Source organism: Doryrhamphus excisus, chromosome 14 (assembly GCF_030265055.1).
Source record: "Doryrhamphus excisus isolate RoL2022-K1 chromosome 14, RoL_Dexc_1.0, whole genome shotgun sequence".
Classification (NCBI taxonomy): domain Eukaryota; kingdom Metazoa; phylum Chordata; class Actinopteri; order Syngnathiformes; family Syngnathidae; genus Doryrhamphus; species Doryrhamphus excisus.
In genome coordinates, this window is record NC_080479.1 from 14,887,369 (window position 1) to 14,914,528 (window position 27,160).

Below are 27,160 nucleotides of genomic sequence, written 5' to 3' on the forward strand. Positions count from 1 at the left end.
ATTAAAACACCCTCACTTCATGTATGTACACTTGATGTTTTTAATGAGATTCAGATCAAATGATTAGCTCTCGGGTTTGTTTGAGGTCTTGCAATTAATACCATATTACCAGGAAAAAAAAAATAATGGTAATGGTTTAATTTCATTTGAACATGCATCAGATTACAATTGAATGCATCACATAATCAGTTCACAGTTCCACATGTCCAAAAGGAGTAGGAAGAAGCAAAGCTTATTAAATCCTACCCCTCCATCTGGTACTTTTATAATCAGTAACTGTTACATTTGTTCACTTCCTGCTTTCCTAATATAGTTTAAGGTTGTTGTTTTTTTTTGTCCTGTACCGAAGTACAAGGTGATATGACCATACAATGACATAATGTGTACCATAGTAACTGTCAATATGACTGGTTCAAGACTCTTCTATTCAGCAAACATATTAAGGCAGCTCTTTGGAGCACAAAGAACGTTTTATCTCTAATAACCCAATAATAATCTATAATGTAGGCCAACAATATGTTGGTAATCAACATATGGTCATCTAATGTATGCCGTTTTTTTTTTATCTTTCCAGTCAAGATTCCCACACGAAGGACGTACATTGACCCAGAGACTTATTTGTTCACTTCCTGCTTTCCTAATATAGTTTCAGTTTGTTTTGTTTTATTTTATATTATATTTTTGTCATGTACCGAAGTACAAGGTGATATGACCATAACATAAACCATGTTTAACATTTCTAAACAACATTTCCTTGAATATTTTACCATTCTTCTCAAGGTGAAACCGGCATTCTAAAGAGTCTTTTGATCTACTGAAAATACTGTATGTGTAAAGCTGTACAAAGAGACTGTGAAAGATTTATAAGCGTGAACTCTGAACACCCGTCGTCCTTTGTGCCTTTCTAGCACGGAGGGAAGAGCGTGGTGCTGTGGACCGCTCCAGAGGCCATCCAGTACCATCGCTTCTCCTCTGCTTCAGATGTCTGGAGCTTTGGTATCGTCATGTGGGAGGTCATGTCCTACGGGGAGAGACCCTACTGGGATATGGGCAACCAAGATGTAAGTGGCTTCAAAAGGGGAGAAAAAAACCTTTTGAATAGAATTTGCTTATATGCTGTGCTGTCCGGAATACCCGGAGAAAACCCGGGGAGAACATGCAAACTCCAAACAGAGATGCCCAAGCGGAGAATCGAACACAGACCTTCCCGATCTGTTGATTCATTCATTTTCTACCGCTTATCCACACAAGGGTCGCGGGCATGCTGGAGCCTATCCCAGCTGTCTTCGGGCGAGAGGCGGGGTACACCCTGGACTGGTCGCCAGCCAATCACAGGGCACATATAGACAAACAACCATTCACACTCACATTCATACCTATGGACAATTTGGAGTCGCCAATTAACCTAGCATGTTTTTGGAATGTGGGAGGAAACCGGAGTACCCGGAGAAAACTCACACATGCACGGGGAGAACATGCAAACTCCACACAGAGATGGCCGAGGGTGGAATTGAACTCGGGTCTCCAAGCTGTGTGGCCTGCGCACTAAACACTTTCTATGCCGCATGTCCTCCAATGAACTGCTTTGCTCAGACACAATGCAGAATGGGAAACTTCAAAACTCATATTGGTACTTTTTTGTATATTTTTTAGGTACACCTTTGGAGTGTTAAGTTACTGTGTGATGAGTTTAGTGCTTTTTGCAAGCATAACCATGGCTAAATAAACTAATAGACATAGACATGTCTATCGCCATAGACATGTTATTTTCGGTAACAGACATGTTTTTGGAATGTGGGAGGAAACCGGAGTACCCGGAGAAAACCCACGCATGCACGGGGAGAACATGCAAACTCCACACAGAGATGGCCAAGCGGAGAATCATATTTACAGGGGTTGGTTTAGAAAGGATTTCGACTTTGATTTTTCAGTATGATGAACAGGATGTGATCGGCATCTCCGTGTAGATGTTATTCTTTTGCATATCGCACCAACTATGGTGTGTTCAAAGACGAGCAAAGGGTTAGAAATTACAAGAAAAAACATCCATAAGTTCATAGGGCCGCCATTATAACGGTACTGATACCGACCCAGTGTTTATCATTTCCTAAATTAAACACATCAACTTCATTTAATGGAATTTTATTTTTCCACCTTCCTCTATACCAATTAATTCCACGTCTATAGCCAGCTAGGATCATATTACTCAAAAGCCAAGAAGTTTTTTTTTTTTTTTTTCTCAAGCCCAAGTCCTCTCTCTAAGTCTGCATCATCTCCATAACCAATCCTGTTTTCTCCTAAGGAAGGGATGACCCCCTTCAAGTGGCCTCCGTATGTTCCTCCTCTAGTGCCATCCTGCTCTTTAAAAAAAAAAAAAAAACGTGTTGAAAATCCCTTTTTCAACATTCAGCTTCTTCTCGGAAAATGCTGAGAGTTGAAGAGATGGGATTCATAAGGACCACTTATGGACCACTTATGGACCACTTCTTACAGTATACATAAAAACTGAAGATGGAATTTTGTAAAAATATGAACCATGCAATCAAATTACTGTCGGTGTAAATATATTTTTGGAATGCAGGTGCAAGCTGGGAATAAAAAAAAAAAATAAAAAAAAAACAGCAACCCATTATTACCGTGTTCCAATTTTCAATGTACCAAAATGAATATGCATGAGATGATCAGCAGGTGCGTGCAGCCATATTCATAGATCTCATTCAGTGTTCTTTCACACAAAGCACTGCAAAGTTACTTCATAGTTTGGTGCATATTGTCAAACTATCCATTTGCAAGGGCAAAGGCCAAAGCTTGTAGAGTGCCTGGGATATTAATCCATGCTGAACTGATACATTCTATCATAACGGGATTGTTGCTTGGCCTGTCCACGTGTAATTCATTGTGCCCTTTACCTTACTGGCTCTGATTAAATGGAAAATGTCAAATGCTGAAAAGCATTTTATGAATGCTCTTTAGGGAGACCGGAGCTAAAAGAGCGAAGATGATGGCGGAATGGGGTTAGATTGAAAGGAGAGAGAATGTTTTAGGAAATAATGCAGTCGACGGATGTAATTTTTATGATTATACCCTGACTTTATTTCCTCCTTTTGGGAAACTGTAGTTCTAAGAGTGATTCAGGAGCAGGATGGATGAGATTAAATCCCCGGTGAGGTGTTAGGCTGAATGGTTCTTGAATGGGAACGGTGTTAGCTCGATGGAGGAGCAAAGGACCATTGAAGACGTCTGGAGGGATGAGGTCCCGCTCTTGTGTTTAAAGAGGTGAAATGAGGGCTTTATTGGAGTAGATGACAAATGTTGGTCAGATGTAGAAGAAAACATTCCAAAAACATGTCTATTATAGAAAACAACATATCTAAGTCTATAGACATGTCTATTAGTTTATTCAGCCATGTTTATGCTTGCATAAAAAACTAAACTCATCACACAGTAACTTAACACTCCAAAGGTGTACCTAAAAATATACAAAGAAGTACCAATATGAGTTTTGAAGTTTCCCATTCTGCATTGTGTCTGAGCAAAGCAGTTCATTGGAGAACATGCGGCATACAAAGTGGTTAGTGCGCAGGCCACACAGCTTGGAGACCCGAGTTCAATTCCACCCTCGGCCATCTCTGTGTGGAGTTTGCATGTTTTCTCCGGGTACTCCGGTTTCCTCCCACATTCCAAAAACATGCTAGGTTAATTGGCGACTCCAAATTGTCCATAGGTATGAATGTGAGTGTGAATGGTTGTTTGTCTATATGTGCCCTGTGATAGGCTGGTGACCAGTGCAGAGTGTACCCCGCCTCTTGCCCGAAGACAGCTGGGATAGGCTCCAGCACTCCCCGCAACCCTAGTGAGGAAAAAGCGGTAGAAAATGAATGAAAGTATAAACGCATTGCTCCAAATTATCATGAGCTGAAGTCAATGTAAAGCCCCTCCCTCGCTACCACTGTTCACTAATCTACTAAATCTGTTTTAGTGAGCATTCATAATTCATCCACCTCACAGGTGCAGCATATCAGGATGCTGATGAAAGGGCATTATTTTTGCACAGGTGGCAACAATAAAAGACCACTGCAAAATGTGCAGTGCATAGCTACCAGAGTAGTAGTAATCCATCTATTTTCTACACCGCTTATTCTCATTAGGGAGGCAGGGGCATGCTGGAGCCTATCCCAGATGACTTCAGGCGAGAGGCGGGGTACACCCTGCATTGGTCGTACATAGACAAACAATCATTCACACTCATACTCACACTTTGGACAATTTGGAGTCGCCAATGAATGGTTTATATAGATTTGGCCCATCAAGTGCAGGGGTGTCCAAACTTTTTCCACCAAGGCACATACTGAAAAATGAAAGGATGCAAGGGCCACTTTGATATTTCGTAAAGCATGTATATATATATATATATGGTAGCATATTTCAAGGTAAATCTGCACCTCAGCTTTGTGATATTGGTGAAAAAGCAACAAATAGTATGTTAGTACCTGTCATTTCTTCATAAATCATCTTCATAATGTTTCTTTTTGTAATATAATGACTTTATGTCCTTAATATTTTGACTTTGTTACCATAGTATTATGTTTTCCCCCCACAAAATCCAACTTTATTTCAGCTGTTGCTACTAAAAATGGTACATTTTCTCTTCATAAGTACAAGTTTATTCGGGTAAAATTACGACTTTTTTCTCCTTTGAATTGGACTGTTTTCTCTCTTAATATTTTGACTTCATTCTTGAAAAATTTGAGCTGTTTTCTCCAGTTTTTTCCCTCAACTATTTCAACTATTTACTTCCTGGAATTTTTTTTAATGTAATTTTGACTTTATTTCCATAATATTTAATCTTTATTTCCTTATTATACATTTTTCTGCAACCTAAATTTCTGTAGTTTCATCTTTATTCTGTGTTTTGTTTCTAATAACATAATAACAACTCTTAAAAAAAAAAACATTACCAAAAAATTTGATTACAACTTTTCCTCATAATATCTTGTTTTGTTGTAAAATGATTGCCGTTTTATTGTAAATGTCTATTTTTAGAATGTGCTGCCACCATAAATGATACCCAGGTTGCACTAATCATGAGTTGATTAATCGATGGTAAATAATCCTGGTAAATAATACCAGGAGTTAATGCCCATGGGTGGATCGTGTCATGGTATTTCTGCCATTAATAAAATGGACCTATGTTCATTGAACGCACCATCGTTTGCTGTGAGATGCAAAAGTGAAATTTCTGAATCTGAGCTGGACAGTATTCCCCCTCCGCCCCCGCCAAGCTGCTATGCAGGGCAATATTATAAAACTTGTTAAACCAAGCAAGAAAGTAAGAACTTTCCCACATTTCCCCGTAGAACCAGATCAATCAAACACACTCCCTGGGAATGTTTGCAATTTAGTTTCATCTCACCTAAACTAATGGCTTTTCTCATCGTCCAATGTCGTAGGTGATCAAGGCCATTGAGGACGGTTTCAGGCTGCCTGCTCCGGTGAACTGTCCTCCACATCTGCATCAGTTAATGCTTGACTGTTGGCAGAAGGAGAGAACAGAGAGACCCAGTTTTAGTCAAATCCACTCAGCGCTCAGCAAGAGCATTCGCTCCCCCGACGGCATCGGCTCCTCCACATTGGCACGAAGGTCAGGTGACATTAGAAGCCCACAACCCAAAACACACGTTTTTTTTGCTGTGTACGATCGTTAAACCTGTTTCATTTTCTTCTTTTCAGGACATTGAGTTCTTCCATTACACTAGCAGAGAGGCCTCTCCCCACCTTCCCGTCATTTAACTCAGTAGGAGAGTGGCTGGACGCTGTGGACATGGGCCGATACAAGGACAACTTCACTGCCGCAGGATACTGCTATTTGGAGTCAGTGGCGAGAATGACTGTACAGTAAGTGGATTTTCTTTCATTTGCGGTAACCTTATTTCATATTAAACCAACTGATTTTGAACTACAAGTAAAAAGGAGGAATAATTAACAGATACACTGATTATCCAATTAATCAGCAATTATTTTGGTATTTGATTTCTCGTTTTTTTACATTCTAATGTAAATATCTTCAGAATTCATGCTCATATGTGACATTTTTTAACATTTCTTTAGTCATCCATGAAAACGTTTGACATGTTTGCCAAAAAGTAAAGTATTGTTAGTTGGAGTACTAACATTAAATTCATTACACAGCAACTTAATACTCGACAGGTGTGTAAAATAAAAAGGTGTGAGAAAAGTATTGTTAGTTGGAGGTCAGTATATACAGTATATCAGTATAATAGACGTCTTAGAATACTTTACTAACAGCACTAAATTCATTACACAGCAACTTAATACTCGACAGGTGTACAGTATGTGTAAATATACAAACATGTCCCAATACACTGTAAAATAAAAAGGTGTGAGAAAAGTATTGTTAGTTGGAGGTCACTATATACAGTATATCAGTATAACAGACGTCTTTGAATACTTTACTAACAGCACTAAATTCATTACACAGCAACTTAATACTCGACAGGTGTACAGTATGTGTAAATATACAAACATGTCCCAATATAACTGTAAAATGAAAAGGTGTGAGAAAAGTATTGTTAGTTGGAGGTCAGTATATCAGTATAACAGCCGTCTTTGAATACTTTACTAACAGCACTTAATTCATTACACAGCAACTTAATACTCGACAGGTGTGTAAAATAAAAAGGTGTGAGGAAAGTATTGTTAGTTGGAGGTCAGTATATACAGTATATCAGTACAACAGACGTCTTTGAATACTTTACTAACAGCACTAAATTCATCACACAGCAACTTAATACTCGACAGGTGTACAGTATGTGTAAATATACAAACATGTCCCAATATAACTGTAAAATAAAAAGACATTTTAAAGTCTTCCCATAAGGCATTGCATCCGAGGATTTGGGCTCTGGGTTCTCTGGTGGACATAAGCAGTATTACAGCACCATTTTTCATGTTTTGTATCATCTCCTCGACTGAAAGGCATTATGGCAACACATAAAAACTTGTCTTGATAAATGTTTCGATATTTTCGATAATTCAGTGTTAAGTTGCTGTGTGATGAGTTTGTTGTTGTTTATTAGATGAAATTGTGAGTCAGACAGTTAATGACCAATTTCCAATTAGTTGACAAGCTCTTTGTGAGTTTATTCATAGCTCATGATTGGCTCCTGTCAAAAAAATTTGTAGACCAGACCAGTGAAATAATATTGGAAAACGTTTGTTTATTTTCAGAGATGTACTGAGTCTGGGCATTACTTCCCTGGAGCACCAGAAGCTGATCCTGGCTGCCATCCAGACCCTGAGAGCCCAGGTCATCCAAATGCACGGACGCGGTGTGCAAGTGTAACAAACAATCACCTGCACGACTGCTGCAGATCACTGCTGCGTACATGCAGATGCGGATGATGGGATGGAGAAGAGGCAAGAGAGACATGTCTTTCCAAGTGAAGGGCAAATAAAAAAGACCTCCTCTATTTACTCCTCGTACCCATTCTTCCTCATGCCTTCTGCGATTCCTTCCTTTCTTTTTACTATGAAGCCCCTCAGAGACGAGCAGCGTTCCTCTAGTGATCGGGGGGGATGGCAGAGGAGCGATGTCATGTGACTTTTTGTGACCTCTATCTGCACTTCTGACCTACAAAAAACTGTCAGCAGAATCCTACCGGCTCCGGGACGAGCCTTAGCGGAAACACTAGAAAGATCTCTTCCAAGATGGTGAGAGATGGACTTCAAAAAGGTTATGAACTAATTTTTTCCCTTTACCACTATTCGTTTTTTTTTAAGTACTGTTTACTGGCCTTGAGTCAAGGACTGGCAAAAACACTTTTCTCCGCTGTCTGATTTCACTTTAAATAAGAAGCGGCGTCATATGAGGATGCAAAATAGCATCGGTGTATGCCAGAAGTGATCTCATATCAGATGGTGGAAGAATATCTCTGAGTATTAAAAATGGCAGGCTTGTAATCCGCACACTCAGAGCAGCAGCTGTCAGTAGTTATAAAGCCTGAGCTGTCCCGTGCAAAAGGGTCCAACACTTTATGAATTTAGTAGTTAAATGAGGCCTGCAAAAAAAAACACTTTAAACAGGGGGGCTGATGGTACTGCTTGAGCAAAGTGCACTGACACGCTTTAATAGAGCTATACTATGGACGGTGATGGACTAAACTTTCAGGAATATCGGTATTATACTTGTTGGGTCCCCTCCAGAGCTACCGACGGGGAGCAGGGCGCAGAAAGAGTTGTGCATTTGATCACCCATAAGTTAAGTCGTCATCTGTTTTACCACTTCTGGTTTTATTCTTATTCTTCCCCTCAAGCTGTCTTGTACGTACAAATGAAATATTTAATTCCCCCTTTAGCCTGAATGTCATCTTAATCTTTTATACCCTAACACTGAATCAACCGTATTTGGCAATTTTGTTGTTCTTCTCCCCCCCTCCCCCAAAGTGACAATAACATTTTATCCTATCTTGTAATCCTCCTCTGCTCAAAGGCTTCCATGTTAAATATGCTTCTTGTGTAGAACTCAGGTCAACTCTGGAAGATGACCCGAATTTCGTATTTATTTATGTTGAACCGCAACCTCTCTAGATAATAAAAAAAAAAGAGGTAGAATGGTTAAATTAACTTTAAAGTAAAAAATAAATATATATGTGTTTGCTAATGATAAAACTGTGACATATTCTGAACAAACGTGTTCCATATAAAAGGAAACAAAGCTACCGATGGAGGATGTCAGCACACAGTATCTGTGTATTTCTTGAACAGTTTAGGTCTGTTATCATTGGCTGTACTGTATGCATTACAGTATGTGTGAATACAGTGTTTTTTTGTTGTATTTTGTTTATTATAACGGTGTTATGTTATTACATTACTGTTGTTGGTGTCATGCTCATCGAAATGTTCTCAGGGGATTTAATCGATCACAACTGGATTGCTTAGGTTGTTTCGGAAAACGAGGGACTTCCACCCAAACGACTGTCGTTTTGTACTACAAAAAGTACTCCCGGTGTTGTTTTTGGCAGCCTTTTGGGTGGAAAATGCTTAAGAGTATTAGTTACTTTTTTTAGTTTTATGGGGAACACCAACAGTTCAAACACCGAGTCACTCAAAAATGGGTCGCTATGACTACACGTTGCATTTGTTCTACACATAAAGCCAATGGATTGACGTCAGCACAGCAAAGCTAACTTTACTATGAAATGTATCACAAACCGATTGTTGAGCATCATACCGTTTGTATAAAAGATATGTTCACAGGACTTGCTGTAACTTGCCTTCCCGTGGAGAGACGTCAGGGACGGCGTCAGATTTCAAAAAGTCACTTCAAAAAGTGCCACCGTGATCCAAATGTCATGCATTTTGAACAGTCTGACGGACCACCCACTAAGATCTTCGTCCAGTCTTGTCTTGTCATGTTGTAGTTGTCAGAGAGCCATGTGTCAGACTACATTAAAGTAGTCCAGAAGCGAAATGATTAACACGAAAGAACAAGCAAGACATACCAGGACTGAAGACAGCGAAGTGAGTGCTCGATATGGATAAAGAGGACAGCGAAGTGAGCCCTCGATATGGATAAAGAGGACAGCGAAGTGAGCGCTAGATATGGATAAAGACAGCGAAGTGAGCACTAGATATGGATAAAGAAGACAGCGAGGTGAGCGCTAGATATGGATAAAGACAACGAAGTGAGCGCTAGATATGAATAAAGAAGACAGCGAAGTCAGCGCTAGATATGGACAAAGAGGACAGCGAAGTGAGCGCTACAAATGGACAAAGGACAGCGAAGTGAGTGCTAGATATGGACAAAGGACAGCGAAGTGAGCAGTAGATATGGATAAAGAAGACAGCGAAGGGAGCGCTAGATATGGATAAAGAAGACAGCGAGGTGAGCGCTCGATATGGATAAAGACAGCAAATTGAGCGCTAGATATGGATAAAGACAACAAAATGAGCGCTAGAAATGGATAAAGAGGACAGCGAGGTGAGCGCTAGATATGGATAAAGAAGACAGTGAAGTGAGCGCTAGAAATGGATAAAGAGGACAGCGAAGTGAGCACTAGATATGGATAAAGACCGCAAAGTGAGTGATAGATATGGATAAAGAAGACAGCAAAGTGAGTGCTCGATATGGATAAAGACAACAAAATGAGCACTAGAAATGGACAAAGAGGACAGTGAAGTGAGCGCTGGATATGAATAAAGAAGACAGCAAAGTGAGCGCTAGATATGGACAAAGAAGACAGCAAAGTGAGCGCTAAATATGGATAAAGAAGACAGCGAAGTGAGCGCTAGATATGGACAAAGAAGACAGCAAAGTGAGCACTAAATATGGATAAAGAGGACAGCGATGTGAGCACTAGATACGCATAAAGAGGACAGCGAAGTGAGCACTAGATATGGATAAAGAGGACAGCGAAGTGAGCGCTAGATACGCATAAAGAGGACAGCGAAGTGAGCACTAGATACGCATAAAGAGGACAGCGAAGTGAGCACTACATATGGATAAAGAGGACAGCAAAGTGAGCACTAGATATGGATAAAGAGGACAGTGAAGTGAGCACTAGATATGGATAAAGAGGACAGCAAGGTGAGTGACAGCCTGTTCAGGTGAGAGGCGAAACATCTTCCAAGACATCCCAAACAGTCCAGTTGCGATTGATTCCATTCCGTGAGCATACAAAGACCTGGATGAATGAGAGTATTCACAGGCGAGGATGTTATTGCACTTTTTTTTTTCCTTGTTAAACCCACATTTCTCTGTACACTGATCTGCCCCCCTTTGCCTTTTTGGTACCATTACTGACTAAGAAAGTTTAGTAGGGCATTAATTGTTGACAATATTCCACAAAGGACAGAAATATGACTGAAATAATGTAACCGGTTTGTATTTGCTACAGAATAGTTTACGTCTTTTTGCTTGTTCTTGTTTGTCTTTCTTAGTAATGTCAAAATAAAGATACAGACAAATGACAAATTAAATTACAAAAAAAAAAAAATGTTTTTTAATTTGTCAGCTATCTGTAAGTCCTCATGATTCCACAATCGTGGTTAACCATGAAGTAATTTTCCTATTTCTCACACGTGCACACCTCAAACTTAAATGCCCCCACAAGCATTCACACGCACAACAACAAAAACCTTAAGGGATCTTGTTGCCACAATGAATGAAACGTAAATTATTCCCCATTTCTTCCCATTATATGTTTAATACTGTAAATATGTACTTGAAAATGCTAAATCTATTTTTATAATTTGTTTGAAAAATAATGTGTTGGATATACAGTAATATCTGCTCACTGTGTAAGGGGTTATTTGTTTGAATTTAGGGCCATGGCCAAAATAACGGTGTTTGGAATATTCAATTGAAAAGAAATTGTCTTTTTGTTAGTTTTTGATGATTTTTACCCATTAGACAAAATTCTGATGGCTGTTACAAATATGAAATGTGTTATTAAAAAATCTCCAATATAAACGTATCATTCATCATGCTTTTTATTTTTGGTATTGAATATGAAACTCTCTGCAGAAAGTGTGTGTCTACTGACCATAACTCAGCATATGTTGTATTACATAATGGAATATTAAAATATATTGTTGGTCAGTGACATTGCTATTCTACAGACACCCCCACAGCTTTGATAAACATGGCACCTTCAAGTGCAGAACATTAGTTCAGCCTAAACGCTGTTTCTGCTTGTATACATTTCACTACAGCACACAACTTTCCGTGGGAGGACTGGGTAAGTTTTCCATGATGACTTTGGTTGATCCTGGTCAAGTTTTCTCACGATGTTGACTTTGACTTAAAATCTGAAGCATAATTCAGCATAAGTGGGAATATAAACCAAGAAGTCTTGAGTTAAAACAGGAATGCCGATTGACATCCACGTCCGTATTACGCCCGGTACGACTCAATTATATTAGGAATATGCCAAGGACATATTTGATTCATCCAGTCAAATATCTGCTTTTCAACCGTTAAACAGTAGCCTACCAGAAAAGTCATTCATCGCTATTTTCATCCTCCTCCTGGGAACTGATTCCAGCAAAGTCATCGTCTTCACGTCAGAATTGAACAGACTCATTATTCCTTTTGTCATTTTCTCTCTTTTTCATTCTCGCTTTATGTGTCCTGAGACAAATTAGCCCTTTAGCTTAAGTTGTCATTTCAAAACCTGTTGCTAATAGTGGATTTTTGTGATAGACGATAAATAAAGACAGTAGTACACTTGATCAAATTGACTTAAGATTTGTCAGATCAAAAACACTATCCACTTCACTACTTCCTGAAGATGCACTCCAAGAGTATTTTATGTATCCTGTATGTAAACATGTGATTTCAACTCTGCATAAGGTATATTTACACAGGTAGACATATAGATACAAGCATAATATGCATACAATTTTCCTTCATTTCCTGGTGCACCCATAAAGCAAACAAAATACAAGCTATTGTTAGAATAAAGAAGCTAACTTTGCTACGCTAAGACCTATTATACGTGAGTATGTTAAAAATGGGCGGCACGGCTTGCGCGCAGACCTCACAGCTAGGAGACCAGGGTTCAATTCCACCCTCGGCCATCTGTGTGGAGTTTGCATGTTCTCCCCGTGCATGCGTGGGTTTTCTCCGGGTACTCCGGTTTCCTCCCACATTCCAAAAACACGCTAGGTTAATTGGCGGCTACAAATTGTCCATAGGTATGAATGTGAGTGTGAATGGTCTATATGTGCGACCAGTCCAGGGCGTACCCTGCCTCTCGCCCAAAGACAGCTGGGGTAGGCTCCAGCACCCCCCGCAATGAAAAAGCGGTAGAAAATGAATGAATGAATGTTAAAAATGTAAATGTGACACAAGGGTGCAAGTCGACTTTGACTTTACTTCAATGGGGGGGGAAAAAACTGTTATTTAGTTGTCTCCCAAAGGAAAGACGATCAATAGAAAGATTACTTCTTGTTCATAGTCCTAGACACACTCGCTCAATTTCACATCAGTATGATTCTAACTCATTTATCGGAATTTATTTCTTCATGGCTCTAGCACAGTTACATTTTTTAGATATTATGCATATTTAAAATAAACAGTTAATCTTCCTCACTAGTTCTTTACTAGGAGAGACTAAGCTGTTCTCCGTTTTCGACTCCTGTTCTCAAACTGGACCGGATCATTTATCCTTGAGCAATCCTGCTCCCTCTCCAATTAAAAGTGCTCCCTCTAATTTTTTACCTCTGGTGCAAAGAAATAAACCAATAGCCTCCCGTTAAGTCTACCTGGGCCGCCTGTACTTGAATCTGTTACAAGGTTAATGCCTTTAATCCATTTACTCCCAAATTCAACTTTGGGTTACTTTTGCAAAGCTACTTGTTCAAGTTCACGGTTTCTCTTTCTCACACTGCGTCTGCATTAACATGTGAACTTACTAAGTCCCTCTCTCAGGGACTGAGGTTATATTACTTACTGCTTTATTATGCAACACCCACAGTTCGACCAGTGCTCAGCGTATGGGAAATTACTGCAAATGCAAATGAATGTTGTGTTGGGTCTTCTGTGGGCGGCTGTGTGTGGGTGTGCGGACGTGAGTGTGCTGGTACACGCTTTCATGCCTGCTCACATGGGTCACTGTGTAATACTGTGGGTCTGTGTATATTGTGTGTGTTTTTGACAGGGGATTTGAGAAAGAATCTTTTTTTTTTTTTTAACTTATTTATCTCACTCAGTGGAAGCAGGAATCCATATTTTTTATATTGCAGACTTATTGGCATTGAGGATTGGAGTCTGAGACATAATGAGTTTCATCTCCAAGTTATCACTGGCTGCTTGCTTTCTGCATCTCCCCCGCAATCAAAAACATTCCCGCCTTCACTCGCCGCTTCGCATATCCTTGAACTTCCAAAGCTCAGTCGCATCATATTCGGATAATTATTTATTAGCGCTAATCTGAGATTTGTAGCCTGCATTAGAGATGTAATATGATTAGGAAAAACAAAACAAAACCTACTTTACAGCAGCACATACTGTATGACAAATGAAGTGAATATCAATTTTTAAAGGTTTCTGCCTCTTCATGGTTCTTGTGGGAGTGAGTCGTCTTCTATATAAACAGTTTTTATAAGTAAAGCTTGGTTTACGCTTCTGGGTACTCGCTATAATGTTTCTTCCAACACCGTAAACACTCATTCACTAGCTTTTTAGCTTCTTGCGACGCTGGCCGCAACTGTAGTGAACAATTGTGACGGACAAGACTACAAGTTGGAACTGTTTGGTATCGGAAAACTGACCTACAGTATATATAGCGAATGTATACATTGTTATATATTCAATGTAAACAGGAAATATTGTACAGTAACCCCTTATTTATCGCAAAGTAGGATTCCCTATTTATATATTGAATATTTTTGTAGTTACGGCATAGAAAACCTGTTTATACACTTCAAAGTACGTAGGGCTAAGGACTGACTGCGGCAAATTGAGAAGGGCACTTCACTCAGAAGGGTGTGAATAAAAGACAAAATATAATTGTTTTTCATAATTATTTATAAATACACTGATAATGGTAATGGTTTAATTTCATTTGAACATGCATCAGATTACAATTGAATGCATCACATAATCGGTTCACAGTTCCACATGTCGAAAAGGAGTAGGAAGAAGCAAAGCTTATTAAATCCTACCCCTCCATCTGGTACTTTTACAATCAGTAACTGTTACATTTGTTCACTTCCTGCTTTCCTAATATAGTTTGTTTTTTATGGTATAATTGATATAACTTGAATAATCATATAATACACTCGTGACAACATGAAATTTCAGTCCACAATGTCCATAATTCAGTCCATGAGGAAGGAAACAGATGGGTGGGTACCTTGCCATCATGTATGTTGTCTTCTGGTGTGGAATGTCAGAGGTTCAGTGGGCCAAAAATCGGACCTATACAAGGTCAAGAAAGTTATATACATCAACAGGTCATACTTTGTTACCGGTATCAATAATTTGCTACATTTGGTACAGCATTATCAATATAATGTATTCAGTATGAATCACCAAGATCGTATCACAAACTCACATTTCAGTTTAAAGTATCAATATAATTCAATAACATTGGCGAAATTATCAATGTTTCAATTAGGTCTTGTTGCGCAACAATCACATACATTTCAATTGTCAATTCAAAACTACCTAGTCATTTGGGCTCATATCAAAAAGTAACATAAAGCACCCCAACAAAAATAAGAAAACTAACAAACATAGTGTTATTTTAAACAATGTCTTTCAGCAAACTGTTCGGCTGTAAAATAAACTTCCTTGATAAGGCCTTTTGTAAAATACGGCCATTGAATGAGTCACGCCAACCGTGGTTGTTGCTATGGTGTATTAGTCATTAACTTGATACAACTCTTGAACGGCACGATTCACGGTGCCGTGAATGTATAAAGTTTATAAATAACGCGTGACTCACCGTTGAGTGGATGTTACGTGCAAGTGCGGTCATGGAATCTTGTGTAGAAGTTTCGATCGATGCAGCGTTAGCAACCAATTATGCAAGACAGCCACCTTGACGATAAGCGGCACTATAAACAATGACGTCATTGGCAAGAACCCGGAAGCAAAAGAAAGTTGTGTCCTGCCGCGCCAAAATGACAACCGGAAGTGAGGCGTTGTATTACATGCGGTTAGCAGCAGGTAACAACCGTCTAGAAGAGGATAAGCGGTACAGAAAATGGATGAATGTTTGCTAATGGATAGCACATTTATGGGATTTAGCTAGCATATTTGTTTTGGAGATGTTCGAAATTGCGATGAAAGTTGTTAATGCTAATGGCTAGAACATGTATGGGATTTAGCTAGCACATTTGTTTACCTACTGTAAGTTATAATTAACATGCCATTGTCTTCTGTTCTAGCCTTAAGTGCTGTGCTCTTTATAAACCTTTATTTTAACCAAGTCGGACAATTCTAGCTGCACACTAATACTTTCAGCAAACGTTTAAAATGAATATGTCAAGAAATGAAAGAGGAGGAAATGTCAGGTAGGTAGGAGGAAGTAGCAAAAGGATTGAAAGAGGCCCAGGGGAAAGCCGAGGCGCAACATTAGCGATTCCCAGCTGTGTTTTGAGAGTCCTCTACCCCTCTTGTCCTCCTACCCCATCCCTCGCTCCGGCTCCCTCGGCTCTGTGTGAAGATTAAAGCAAGCACAATAAAAGGGAAGAGCAGTCCACCTCTAAGCCAGTGTGAAGGGGAAACTTCCCTTGGTACAAAAGTTGCTCCTTTCCTTTCTTTGCCAAAGCGTGCAATGGTTCAAATCAGCTTTGGAAAATTAATCCTTGCATTACGGGGAGGGAGTGAGTAAACAAACCAGGGGACAAGAGAAGGGAAACCCACAAATGGGAAGCAAGGAATGCTAATGCTTTCAGGTAAAAGCTTGTGTTTTCTCCACAGAGAGATGAAGGTTATGCACGCTGGTGCAGATGCACTCTGGGAAGACGGAGAGGGAGGAAAACGAAGCAGCAAAAGCCGAAGCAATCCCTCAGGAATACTCCTCGAAGAAGAGCGTCACAGCCTTTTGACTGCTTGATCTAAAAAGCACCTCGCTGTGTCTGGCCTTGGTCCAGCTTATCGCTGGCTTTGTCTTTCCCTGGCTTCACTCAGCCAATTTGCCCAAGTGGCAAAGAGTCATTGTCTGCAAATCCTTCTCCGGAAGCCTTTCCTGCTTCCCATCCCATCCCTCTCCACTGAGATGTACTTATGTGAAGCGACGTGGGTTCAGTCTGACAAAATCTGAACTTCCCACTGAGCCAAGATTAAACTCTAAGTGACCGCACTGACAACTTCTCTCCCTCTGTGGTTGGCTTATATCTCGCTTTTTTTGACAGTTTAAACACCCGTCTGTCTGGCAGCTTCTCCATAAGACGACTTTCAGGCTCTCTGTGATATTCCGTTACCTCTCGGTGTCACAACACATACGTACTTTAGTGGCCGTTTATCACAGCCTCCATCTTGATTTTACTTCACCATCCATCACTCATCCTTCACTGCCTCCACTGTTCCTTATGACACGTCCCTTCCACACGTAGTGTTAAATATCCTTCTTTTTTAGTCTTAAGTGACTACCTAAGCAGCACTAAGCTACCATCCAATTGTAGCACACACAAAGTAGTGCCATACTGCCACTCAGTGGACGTTACTATAACTACAACAGTCAACAACCTAAATAGTTGATAATACAAATAGAATGTACATTATAAATGTGTAAATATACATGTGTATGCTTCACTGATAATGCTTGAACACACCGCACTTGCTGTCATAGCCAAAAGTGAAACTTAAAACTAGCCGAGCATGGTAATGATGTGCAGATTGATACAGAAATATCGATACTTTTGATACCAGATGTTCAATCGATTCGAGTCTAATTTTTAATAGTATTAACAACTGTGAATATGAACAAACGACTCTTTCCTGAGCAAGATAAAGTCCTTAAACTCATGCTGAGGGGTTATTAATACCTAGTGAGTCATAACAATGCTTTTACTGTAATTGATTGTAACATTCAGCAACATTTAATGTCGTTCATCGCTTTAATACTCACATTTTCTCGCAGGTTCGGCTTCATCCTATGAACTCCACGGCTGACACTGAGAGCGGTGCTACTGTCAAGATCGTCTGACTCTTGTTGGCAGGTGCCTTCAGGTTGATATCTTTGGTCGTTTTGATGAAAACAGTGTATTTTCCTCTCACCTTCTTCGCTCCACTCCACTCAGGTAAGTCCACTTCGTTTTCCTCCACACCGCGGCAAACAACTTTGTTCTTTCCGTTGTATTTCTGAATTAGTCTGTACATGTGCGGTAACATGGAATGGCCCATTGGATAAGGTTGCCAAATAGTAGAATGTACTTAATTTTTTTCCTAAAAAATCAATAATCAGTTTTGATTAGACGTTTGGAGGGCCTTAAGTAATTGCCTGTGTTTGCCTAATAGTAAGTCTGCCCCTTAAAGGCAACCTATGATTTTTTTTTCCACTTTTATGACCTATAAATGTATTTATAATAATGAACTCTAGTTACAATTCCCGTGTTAAATGATGCCAAAGTTTGTGCATTTGTGAGCCCTGAAAGAAGTTCGGGATGGCTCAAAACGCTCGGTTCCAGAGGGCGTTACAAAAACTGTTCCTTTGTGATGTCACAGAGGAGCCGGGTTCTTTATATGGGCGTGGCTGTAGGCCAGATACGCTCTCTGCCCTCCCCTCAAGCTCTGCTTCTCTGTTTACGTTACTAAAAATGACTCGTAAGGGAACGTCACATTTGTTTACGATTCCTAAAAACGCTACCATCAGGCACAAGTGGTTGGAGTTGCAAACTTGCTGAAGCCCGACGCCTTTCCAACATGACTTGGTCGTGGGGAAGAGTCAGACAAGCAAACAGTAAGTAACAATTACATTTTATTACATTTTATGTAAGTCATGTGTAGCATCATATAGTGTGCATACCGGGAGCGGGATTGCTAATAGTCATTTCTCACCACAATTAGTTGCTCTACCCGAGTTTTTTAAACACTAGTAGCCCCGCTGAAAACGAGTAATGACCACATTAGATATGTTACTGTAGAAAACCTAATGCTAAAGCTACTTACCATTGAGAGGAGTAGTGACCTCTTTTCTTGAGAAACTTCGGGCTGTCTAGCCTCTACTTTCAGATTGGATTCGGGATCCAATATGGCTGAAAGATAAATTGCCATTTATTATCAACTTCTATACCGTTTATCAACTCTTGTAAAGTTGGGTTCGCAGCTAGCTAGCGGCACAAAAAGTTCCTTCTAAGCACTCAGTAGTGTGACCAACCACAGCGGCAGGCGAACTGTGGGTGGAATACATTAAAATAGACCGTTTTTGTGGGAAGCACGGAATCCAAAGAAATACAGCTAAATAGGTACAGATTCTGGAAGATCTAGAAAGCTTCCTATGCTGGTTATGTGTAGCTGCTCTATCGGAGTCCACAACTCAATACATTCATTCATTCATTCATTTTCTAGGGTCGCAAAGGGTGCTGGAGCCTATCCCAGCTGTCTTCGAGTGAGAGGTGGAGTACACCTTGGACTGGTGGCCAGCCAATCACAGGGCACGTATAGACAAACAACCATTCACACTCACATTCATAGCTATGGACAATTTGGAGTCACTAATTAATCTAGCATGTTTTTGGAATGTGGGAGGAAACCGGAGTACCTGGAGAAAACCCACGCATGCACGGGGAGAACATGCAAACTCCACACAGAGATGGCCGAGGGTGGAATTGAACCCTGGTCTCCCAGCTGTGAGGTCTGCGCGCTAACCACTCGTCCGCCGTGCAGCCGCAACTCAATATAAAGGGCCAAAATTGAGCATAATGGGTCCACTTTAATACCACTACTACTATGTAACAATTATTATTAGGCCCTGGACAGAATACATTGACATGGCAACACATAGAAACTGAAATCTGATTGGTCAAACAAATGTAACAAACACAAAATTTTTAGTTAGTCTATTCTTTGCTTTTTATTGGAGGTCATCATCTCCTATGGCTTTAAAAGACCAGGTGGGCCTCCAGCATGGTGCATTGCTTTTCTAATGAAGCAAATAGGCCTAAGCATCATTTCTGGGAATGGGACTGTTCATTCTGATTCCTTTTCCGTAGGATTGGAATAACTACTGTCATTAATTTGTTGTGGCTGGTGGGTGTACACTATACATCAGTATGTGTCCATTACTACTGTGATTTAGCGTGTTCACTGTGTGCATCCCATACTTCATGACCCATTTAAACTGCTGTGCGTCATCACAAGAGTCGGGATTCTAAGCATGACCAATGGTGACTGTATGGGATTTAAACATATCCATCATGCCCACCTTTGCCGCTGTGCAAACATACAAATCCGGTTTGCACACACCGCTGTGGATGAATGTTCCATTGGAGACACACAAATTAATACAAACAAATCCTAAAATCTGCAGGAAAAATTCCACTCGGGTTGGTGCAACGCCATATGGATGCCAGCCGTTGTGAATAAGTAGAGTTTAATGAGCTGTTTAATAGCTGGATTAATTGTAGCTATGTAGCTAACCACTGTTAGATTAAGTTGACATTAGCAATTATACCAAAGCTATAATAGGAAGAAAAAAATTGTTCAGTTGCAATTCATGCAGATGTGATTGCACATGGTTCGCTGCGCTTGGCCTCCGCTGAATTCATATACGCCTTGGTTAACCTGCATCGTCAAACCTGCAAAGAAGGAAGTCGTTAGATTATAGAGGAAAAATGTCCGAAGCTATAAAAATCCTGCTCCGCCAGAGCAATTCGAAAATCCTATATGTAGGATATAATAGTTCCATAATCACACTAAAAATACACCTTCCGTTTTATGCCGTTCTCTCTCTCTCTGGCTTCATCACTGAATTTCCTAATGAATGCATAATCACATAACATAATGATCCTGTACTTACCCACAAGCAGGCCTCCATTAGAGGACCCATTGATGGCAATGCAGATGGCTGGAGTGTACACTTCCTGAATAAGAAATTTTGCCGCACACTGGAAGTCATCAAGGCATGTCTGCTTGTGGGCTAATGTGCCAACACATATCTATATTAGTCATGGAGGGTTATCCAACTGAGAAACATGTTTTTTGTGTGCATTTTATTATTGCATTCAATGCTATTATGCTCTATTCTGTGTTATATGCAGTATAAGTAGTGTGCACCAGGGGGCAGCAGATATTGGGTTTTGGAGTTTGAATCAGAATTACTGTAATTAATCATTATTGATTATTTATACATATATTTTATTCCACACATATAATTTGTAGTGTATTAACTGTGTGCATCATACATGTGTCTTGAAGTCGAGTTACATCTATTTTTTTTCTTTTTAGCAAACTGTATATATATTATAGCTAAACATTTTTGATATTTTTTGCTTGATGTTTTCTTCCATTCTGCCTCTCCTCACCTTTTGACACAAACACACACACTATCAAATCAGATCTAAATAAAGAATCTGATTGGCTGAGGGAGAACCATTGTGTTTTTTCGGACTCTCATTTTGCTGCAGTTACAAGTGCGAGTTTATGTTGAAAATGAACATGAAAATAAAGTTTTCTCCTGCATTAGCCACTCCAACTCAGCTGGGATAGGCTCCAGCATAGTGAGGTTAAGTGGCATACAAAATGGAGAGATGGATTTTTTTTTGTTTTTTTGCCAGCACATCAATAAATACAAACAAAAAAAAATCGGAGAACAACCCCACCCTCTCAAAATGTACACAAAAGTAAACAGGTCAAGTTTCGCTTTTGGAACAGAGTTCCGTCTGGTAACCACGCATGAGTTCGAACTTCCTATTTATGATGGATTGACCTTAGCTAAAATACAGGGAAAATGTGTTTTGCAAGAATTCCGTGTAGTATTTTGGTGGAGCAGTTTCAAGTACATTTCCCGCATGACTAGGTTTACATTTTAGCCGATACTGGTACTTTAAATACTTCAATAATTGAAAAAAAAAATACAATTACAGTACTCCCTCGCCACTTCATGCTTTGAATTTCTCATCTTTATCACATTTTTTTCATATTAATTCATAAATTATCACTGTTTTGTTATATATATAATATTTATATAATATAATATATATATTAATATATATATATAATAATAATAATAATAATAATAATATATAATAATATATATAATATATATAATAAGAATATCAATATCATTAATAATAATAGCAAAATGCATGTTTTCTTTGCGTATAAAGCATTTTCAAGCAAAAAGAAGGCACATTCAAAAAGGTATGTAGTATTCTACACTGGTGTCAGTCATGTAACTGTAATGTGAGATACACAAGCAGACTTGGATGTCCAGAACAACGTACTGTTATTGGAGGTTTGAATGATCTCACAACAGGCACAATAATCCCTAACATGGGTTACAATTGGTGCCTAATACCCTATAATCATGCCCTTAAGGGTGATTAAATTATATTGATGATGCAACAACCACTGCAGGAAGTACTGTACATAACACAAAGTAAAAACAACAACAACTAAGAACTCTCCGAATGCTTACATGTGTCTTATTTATGTCTTAAATGTCTTATTTTCTCTCACTACACCAGGTAATATTAGTGTAAAGGTGACTCTAGGGGTGCTATTTCAAGTCTAGAGGGCTCTAATGTTTTTTATTTATTTATTTTTAAACAAATTTTGCGGTAATTCACGGTCAGTTATGGAATGAATCAACTACTACTAGGAAATAAAACACCGGGAATGTGCTTAATTCGTGATGTTGATATTCCGGTGTTTGTTGATAATTGGATCGGGATTGTTGTGTAGTGTTGATGTTGCGAATAGCACTTCAGCCAAATGTGTCTGCGGTGTTGGAAATGAGCACTGCTGTTGGGTAATCAAGTTTAAAAAGGGCGTCCGACAAGATGAACCTTATCAATATCAATAACAATATCACCTTCAAGCACGTTTGCATTCATGTAGAACTGGATGCACCAACAGCTGCATTGTTGTATGGTCCTGTTATTACTGTCTACAATGTCACGCCGCGCCATTATGCAACTGACTTTCAGTACCCGTCTCTACACATGACTCAGACTTGGTGAAGTTTTCCAAGATTCCAAATCTGTGCTGCACCTACCACATGAATAAAGACCAAACAATGTGACATTGTTCACTGTAATGTTCAGACTCATCGTGACAATCATTCATTTGGTTTGCTTACTGTTTGCTGCTCTCCAATGAATGTCAACGGCAAGAGCGTGCAATGCAGCTTCTTGTTTATGTTGCTGCTTTTTTTTCATTTTGTTGTTTATTTTAAAAATCACAGGTGGAGAAAAGTGACAGGTGTGTTGTGTGATTGAAGAGTTTCAGCTAAAATGTAAGCGGAAAGGTATACAAAACTGTGGTGAGACTAGCCATGTTGTTTGGTCTAGAGACAGTGCCACTGAGGAAAAAACAGAAAGCAGAACTGGAGGTAGCAGAGATGAGAATGCTGAGCTTCTTATTGGGAGTGACCAGGATGGATAGGATCAGGAAGGAGTGCATCAGAGGGACATGTCCACTGAGGAAAAGACGAGAAGCAGAACTGGAGGTAGCAGAGATGGTGATGCTGAGCTTCTCATTGGGAGTGACCAGGATGGATAGGATCAGGAATGAATACATCAGAGGCCCATTATGTGTTAGAGGCCTTGGAGATAAAGTCAGAGAGGCCAGACTGAGATGGTTGGGACATGTCCAGAGGAGAGATAGTGAATATATTGGTATAAGGATGCTAGGTAGGAGGTGTAGAGGAAGACCAAAGAGGAGGTTTGTGGATGTAGTGAAGGAGGACATGAGGGTAGTTGGTGTGAGAGAGACAGATGCAGAAGACAGGGTTGGATGGAGGAGATTGATTTGCTGTAGTGAAAAGCCCAAAAAGAGAAAGAAAGAAGATTTGTGTATTTTTGCAACTTAATTCTTTATTAGTAGTATTGCAGAAATTATTACATTATTTATTTTTTCCACTCATAGGATAAGAGTGTTATGCTGGTAATGTTGTGTGTGTGTTTATATTAAAATTTTGACTTCATTCTTATATTTAAACTCTCTTAAAATGACTATTTTTGTTTTTGTTTTTGTTTTCTTGTTTAATTGCATTTTTGACAGGCAGCAAATGTCTCCCGGGCCACACTTGGGACACCCCAGGTCTACAGCAATAACATTGCCAAGAAAGCATGCAACTTAAGGAAGCAAAATTAAATTCAAGGCCGTTGCAGCTTCAACTGACAACAACAAATAAACATTTATGGTTCCTTTTACCTTCATTGAAGACGCGGTTCTTGTGGCAGTGAGCACCAACTTCAGTTATTTCTTGAATTGTGTGTTTTTCCACTTTCTTTAACAAAACACTTTGGCTCTCTTTCAGTTATTTTGCAGCTGTGATCAAAAGAAAAGCAGAGACTAGTTTCAGTTGGAGTCGGATCGTTCTGGAACAGATTAATGATTCTAACCGAGCTTTAACTGGACTGAGTTCTTTGTGTAAAAAAAATAATAATAACTAAGCAAAATGTCTCTGGGTGTGAGCGATCATGGGGTGCATGGAGAACCAACCATAGCAAATCGATGTACAACTTGCTCAATGGCTTAATGTGGGGAAACATGAACTCAGTTTCATTTTTGCTTTTGTTTCCTTCGCATGACCTTAAGTTTCATGTGAGTTGGTTTTCTTTCTACCTTATTGGCTCATACAGTATGACACAATACAATGTCAGTGAGGCCATAGACCTTGACCTTATACAGTCATCTCTGTTTTCTGCACATCATTCTTAGCTTCTGTTGAAGCTTGAAGCACAAGTGAAAAGACAACCTAAAAACACACAATAACTCCCATCGATATGATGTGTGTGGGTGGATTGGCCATCGGGAGTACCAGGAGTTTTCCGGTCAACCACCGAGAATGGTTAAGGACTAGAACCAAAACGGATGTGAAAAAACGATCCCCACTATACATATATATGTCTATACAGTAATTGGGGTTGTGACTTCTTCTCCAAAACCACTTGTGTGACTGGACCTCAACATAATGGAACCATCGTTTTGTGTTGGGGATTATTCCCCCTCAAGATATAAGACTGTGAGAGCAGAAAAACAGAACCAAAACTTGAGTTCCAGACGTGTAATCTGTCTAATCCACAAAGCTGTGAAAACGACTGGAGGGGAGGGAAGGCGGGGAAAAACATTAGACGGGGAGTTAGTAAGAGGGCTAATTTCAAACTAATTTAGCTAAGGTGATTAAGTGAGACTGGCTTGATGATAAAACAGGCAGTAAGAAGGCAGCATTTGACCCTGTGTTATTGTATTTACCTCTCTGGTTCACTCACCGCTTTAGATTAGAATTTCATATATTTGCCAGAGCACTGACAAGGCATTTGCACCTTTTTATGTGCATATTATATATTCCCTACATATAGTATTTGATATGATATTTTTGGGGTATTTTATGACATGCATGGTTTTTTAAATACTTCAATAATATAAGCAAATCCAAAGGAAAGGAAAAGGTCTGTGACAAAGTAACCCATTTAAGCCAATCACGCACAATAGCCGTAGTAATTACCTAACCACTGTATGGCAACAAGTGCTTTAATTGGCATCCAAGGAACCCTAGGAACCCTAATCTCAGGGGTGGTTGGGGATGAAAGTGGACCAGGCCAAGCCACAAGGCAGATGGACCTGTTATGGAAGCAGATCTTTGGGGCCTCAGACAGCCTGAGCCATTGCTGAGCTTTCCAGCAGGGATGTGCTGGTTGGCTGGGCCCCTACAGTGCCTGCATGGCTTTGACCCGGCCTGCATGGCGTGCTGTGCATATGGGCCCCTAATTGGCTGGAGAGACCAAGGTAGTTTACTAGTCTGCGGAGACGGAGAGATTAGATTAGCTATGTCAGATTACAACAAGAGCACAGTCAGACAGTGTCATCCCACAGCCATGCAGCCCCAGACTCACCCACTGTGATAGAGGGTCGAGAGATGGAGGTGGTGGTGGTGGGGGGGGCTAGGAAGAAAAAACATTTAGGAAATGACTTAATAAAATGATGTATTAAGGGACGGAATTGGATCTTCAGGGTCTAAACTTTTTGGGTTGGCAACATAAAATTTAAATAAACACCGGACAACACACACACACACAAATGAACAACATCATGCACTCCGAACGCTACCTCCCAACAGATGGTTGCCGCTTATGAACCAGATAATCTGTTATTGTTCTGCATATTTTTTGATTATGGTCATGGTTGTCATTTCAAGACTATACACAAATCACATCCTAACCTTAGCTTGATCCGGGTTTTACCGCTGCTCTCAAGCTAATATCTTTGGCTCCAGGCCTAAATCTGCATTGTACTATTGATGAGAGTTTTATAGTCCATAAGCTTCTCATTTGAGAAATTGACAGTCTAAAGATTTGTCAAAAGGAGGATTGGGGGAAGATTTGAAATGTGTTTACTATTGTTGACTTTCTGATTGTATTTTGTCCACAGACATATAAGATGTTTATAGTATATTTTTTAACATTTTTTCAGAGTCGGCTAGCCCATTCGGCATTAATAGGGGATTTATATTTAGAAAATTATGGTTCCAAAGCCGACCGTCTGAAGTGAATTTCTGCAAGGTTGGATTCCTTATTTATAAATGTCAATTGTTTGTAGTTAGAGCGTCAAAAACATGTTTACAACCTTCCAAATACCGTTTTTAACATTATTGGAGCTCTCTAGGTATGAAGTAACACCCCTATAATCACCTTTACACCCACATTACCCAATATAGTAGAGAACAACTACAGGAAAATAGATAAAGCTATATCATTTAGACTCACACAGCATTAAGAAAGTTGTTTGTTGTCACTTATATAACTTCCAGTTTCTAGACACTACTTCCTGTGGTCTCATCAATGTAACATTATTGACATCTAGTGACCAGTGTAGAATACTACATATCATCACAAATTCTTTGAATGTGTCTTATAAATGACTAATACAGTCCCCCTTGACTGCTAACTGTCACATCAGCAAAGATTGGTGCAGGATAAGAACATGTCTGTTTTGTATTAGCAGCTAACTATCTCAGTGATGGTCTTCAAAGCTGCAAGGGTATCTGTCATGGTTGGTTTCAGTTGGCCATCTGACTCTTGTGGTAGGGGATCCAACTGAGGATCTGCAGAGTGACTGATTATATCTCGAGATGCCATCGTGTAGACTTGTTACCAGGTTGCTTTGTTGTGGAACAAACCATAAATAAGGGTCACTAAACCCCCAAAACCATTATACCTAAATAGGTTTTAAAATTCATTCATTCATTCATTCATTTTCTACCGCTTATCCTCACGAAGGCGGGGTACACACTGGACTGGTCGCGAGCCAATCGCAGGGCAGGTTTTACAATAGTTCTTACCTTATACTTCCAAGTTATCTAATATCAGAAACCCATGACTCCGTAGCCGCAGGATTGTATCACACGAATCAGACAGGAAGTGACAGGATATTGGCATCATGTTTTGCTCGTTTTGCGGCACACACTTGTGCTGCTTGACGTTATTGTGCTGCACATCTGGCTGGTCATTGGAGTTATCG

At 39.7% G+C, this 27,160-nt stretch overlaps 2 protein-coding genes and 1 long non-coding RNA gene across 5 annotated transcripts in view; 2 read left to right on the forward strand and 1 right to left on the reverse strand.

Annotated features, from left to right (window-relative positions):
• LOC131101547 (ephrin type-A receptor 7-like) overlaps nt 1–11,476 on the forward strand; it is a 206,481-nt gene extending 195,005 nt beyond the window's left edge. For all 3 annotated transcript variants that reach the window (XM_058046809.1, XM_058046810.1, XM_058046811.1), the window contains 4 exons: nt 909–1,061; nt 5,451–5,641; nt 5,731–5,895; nt 7,249–11,476. In XM_058046809.1, the coding sequence (XP_057902792.1) occupies nt 909–1,061; nt 5,451–5,641; nt 5,731–5,895; nt 7,249–7,363 (624 nt within the window). In that variant the 3' untranslated portion in view covers nt 7,364–11,476. The remainder of the gene's footprint in view (nt 1–908; nt 1,062–5,450; nt 5,642–5,730; nt 5,896–7,248) is intronic.
• LOC131101550 (uncharacterized) lies at nt 3,133–15,632 on the reverse strand. Its single transcript, XR_009119231.1, has 4 exons — nt 15,474–15,632; nt 14,880–14,944; nt 5,414–5,530; nt 3,133–3,288 (listed from the first exon to the last, which is right to left on the reverse strand). It is a non-coding gene; the product is annotated as an uncharacterized LOC131101550 (long non-coding RNA).
• A 39-nt stretch (nt 15,633–15,671) lies between these two features.
• Nucleotides 15,672–27,160, forward strand: part of prdm1b (PR domain containing 1b, with ZNF domain) — a 33,685-nt gene continuing 22,196 nt past the window's right edge. Inside the window, exons 1-2 of the mRNA XM_058046812.1 lie at nt 15,672–15,725; nt 17,616–17,775. The gene's annotated coding sequence lies outside the window, so the exon portion shown is untranslated. The remainder of the gene's footprint in view (nt 15,726–17,615; nt 17,776–27,160) is intronic.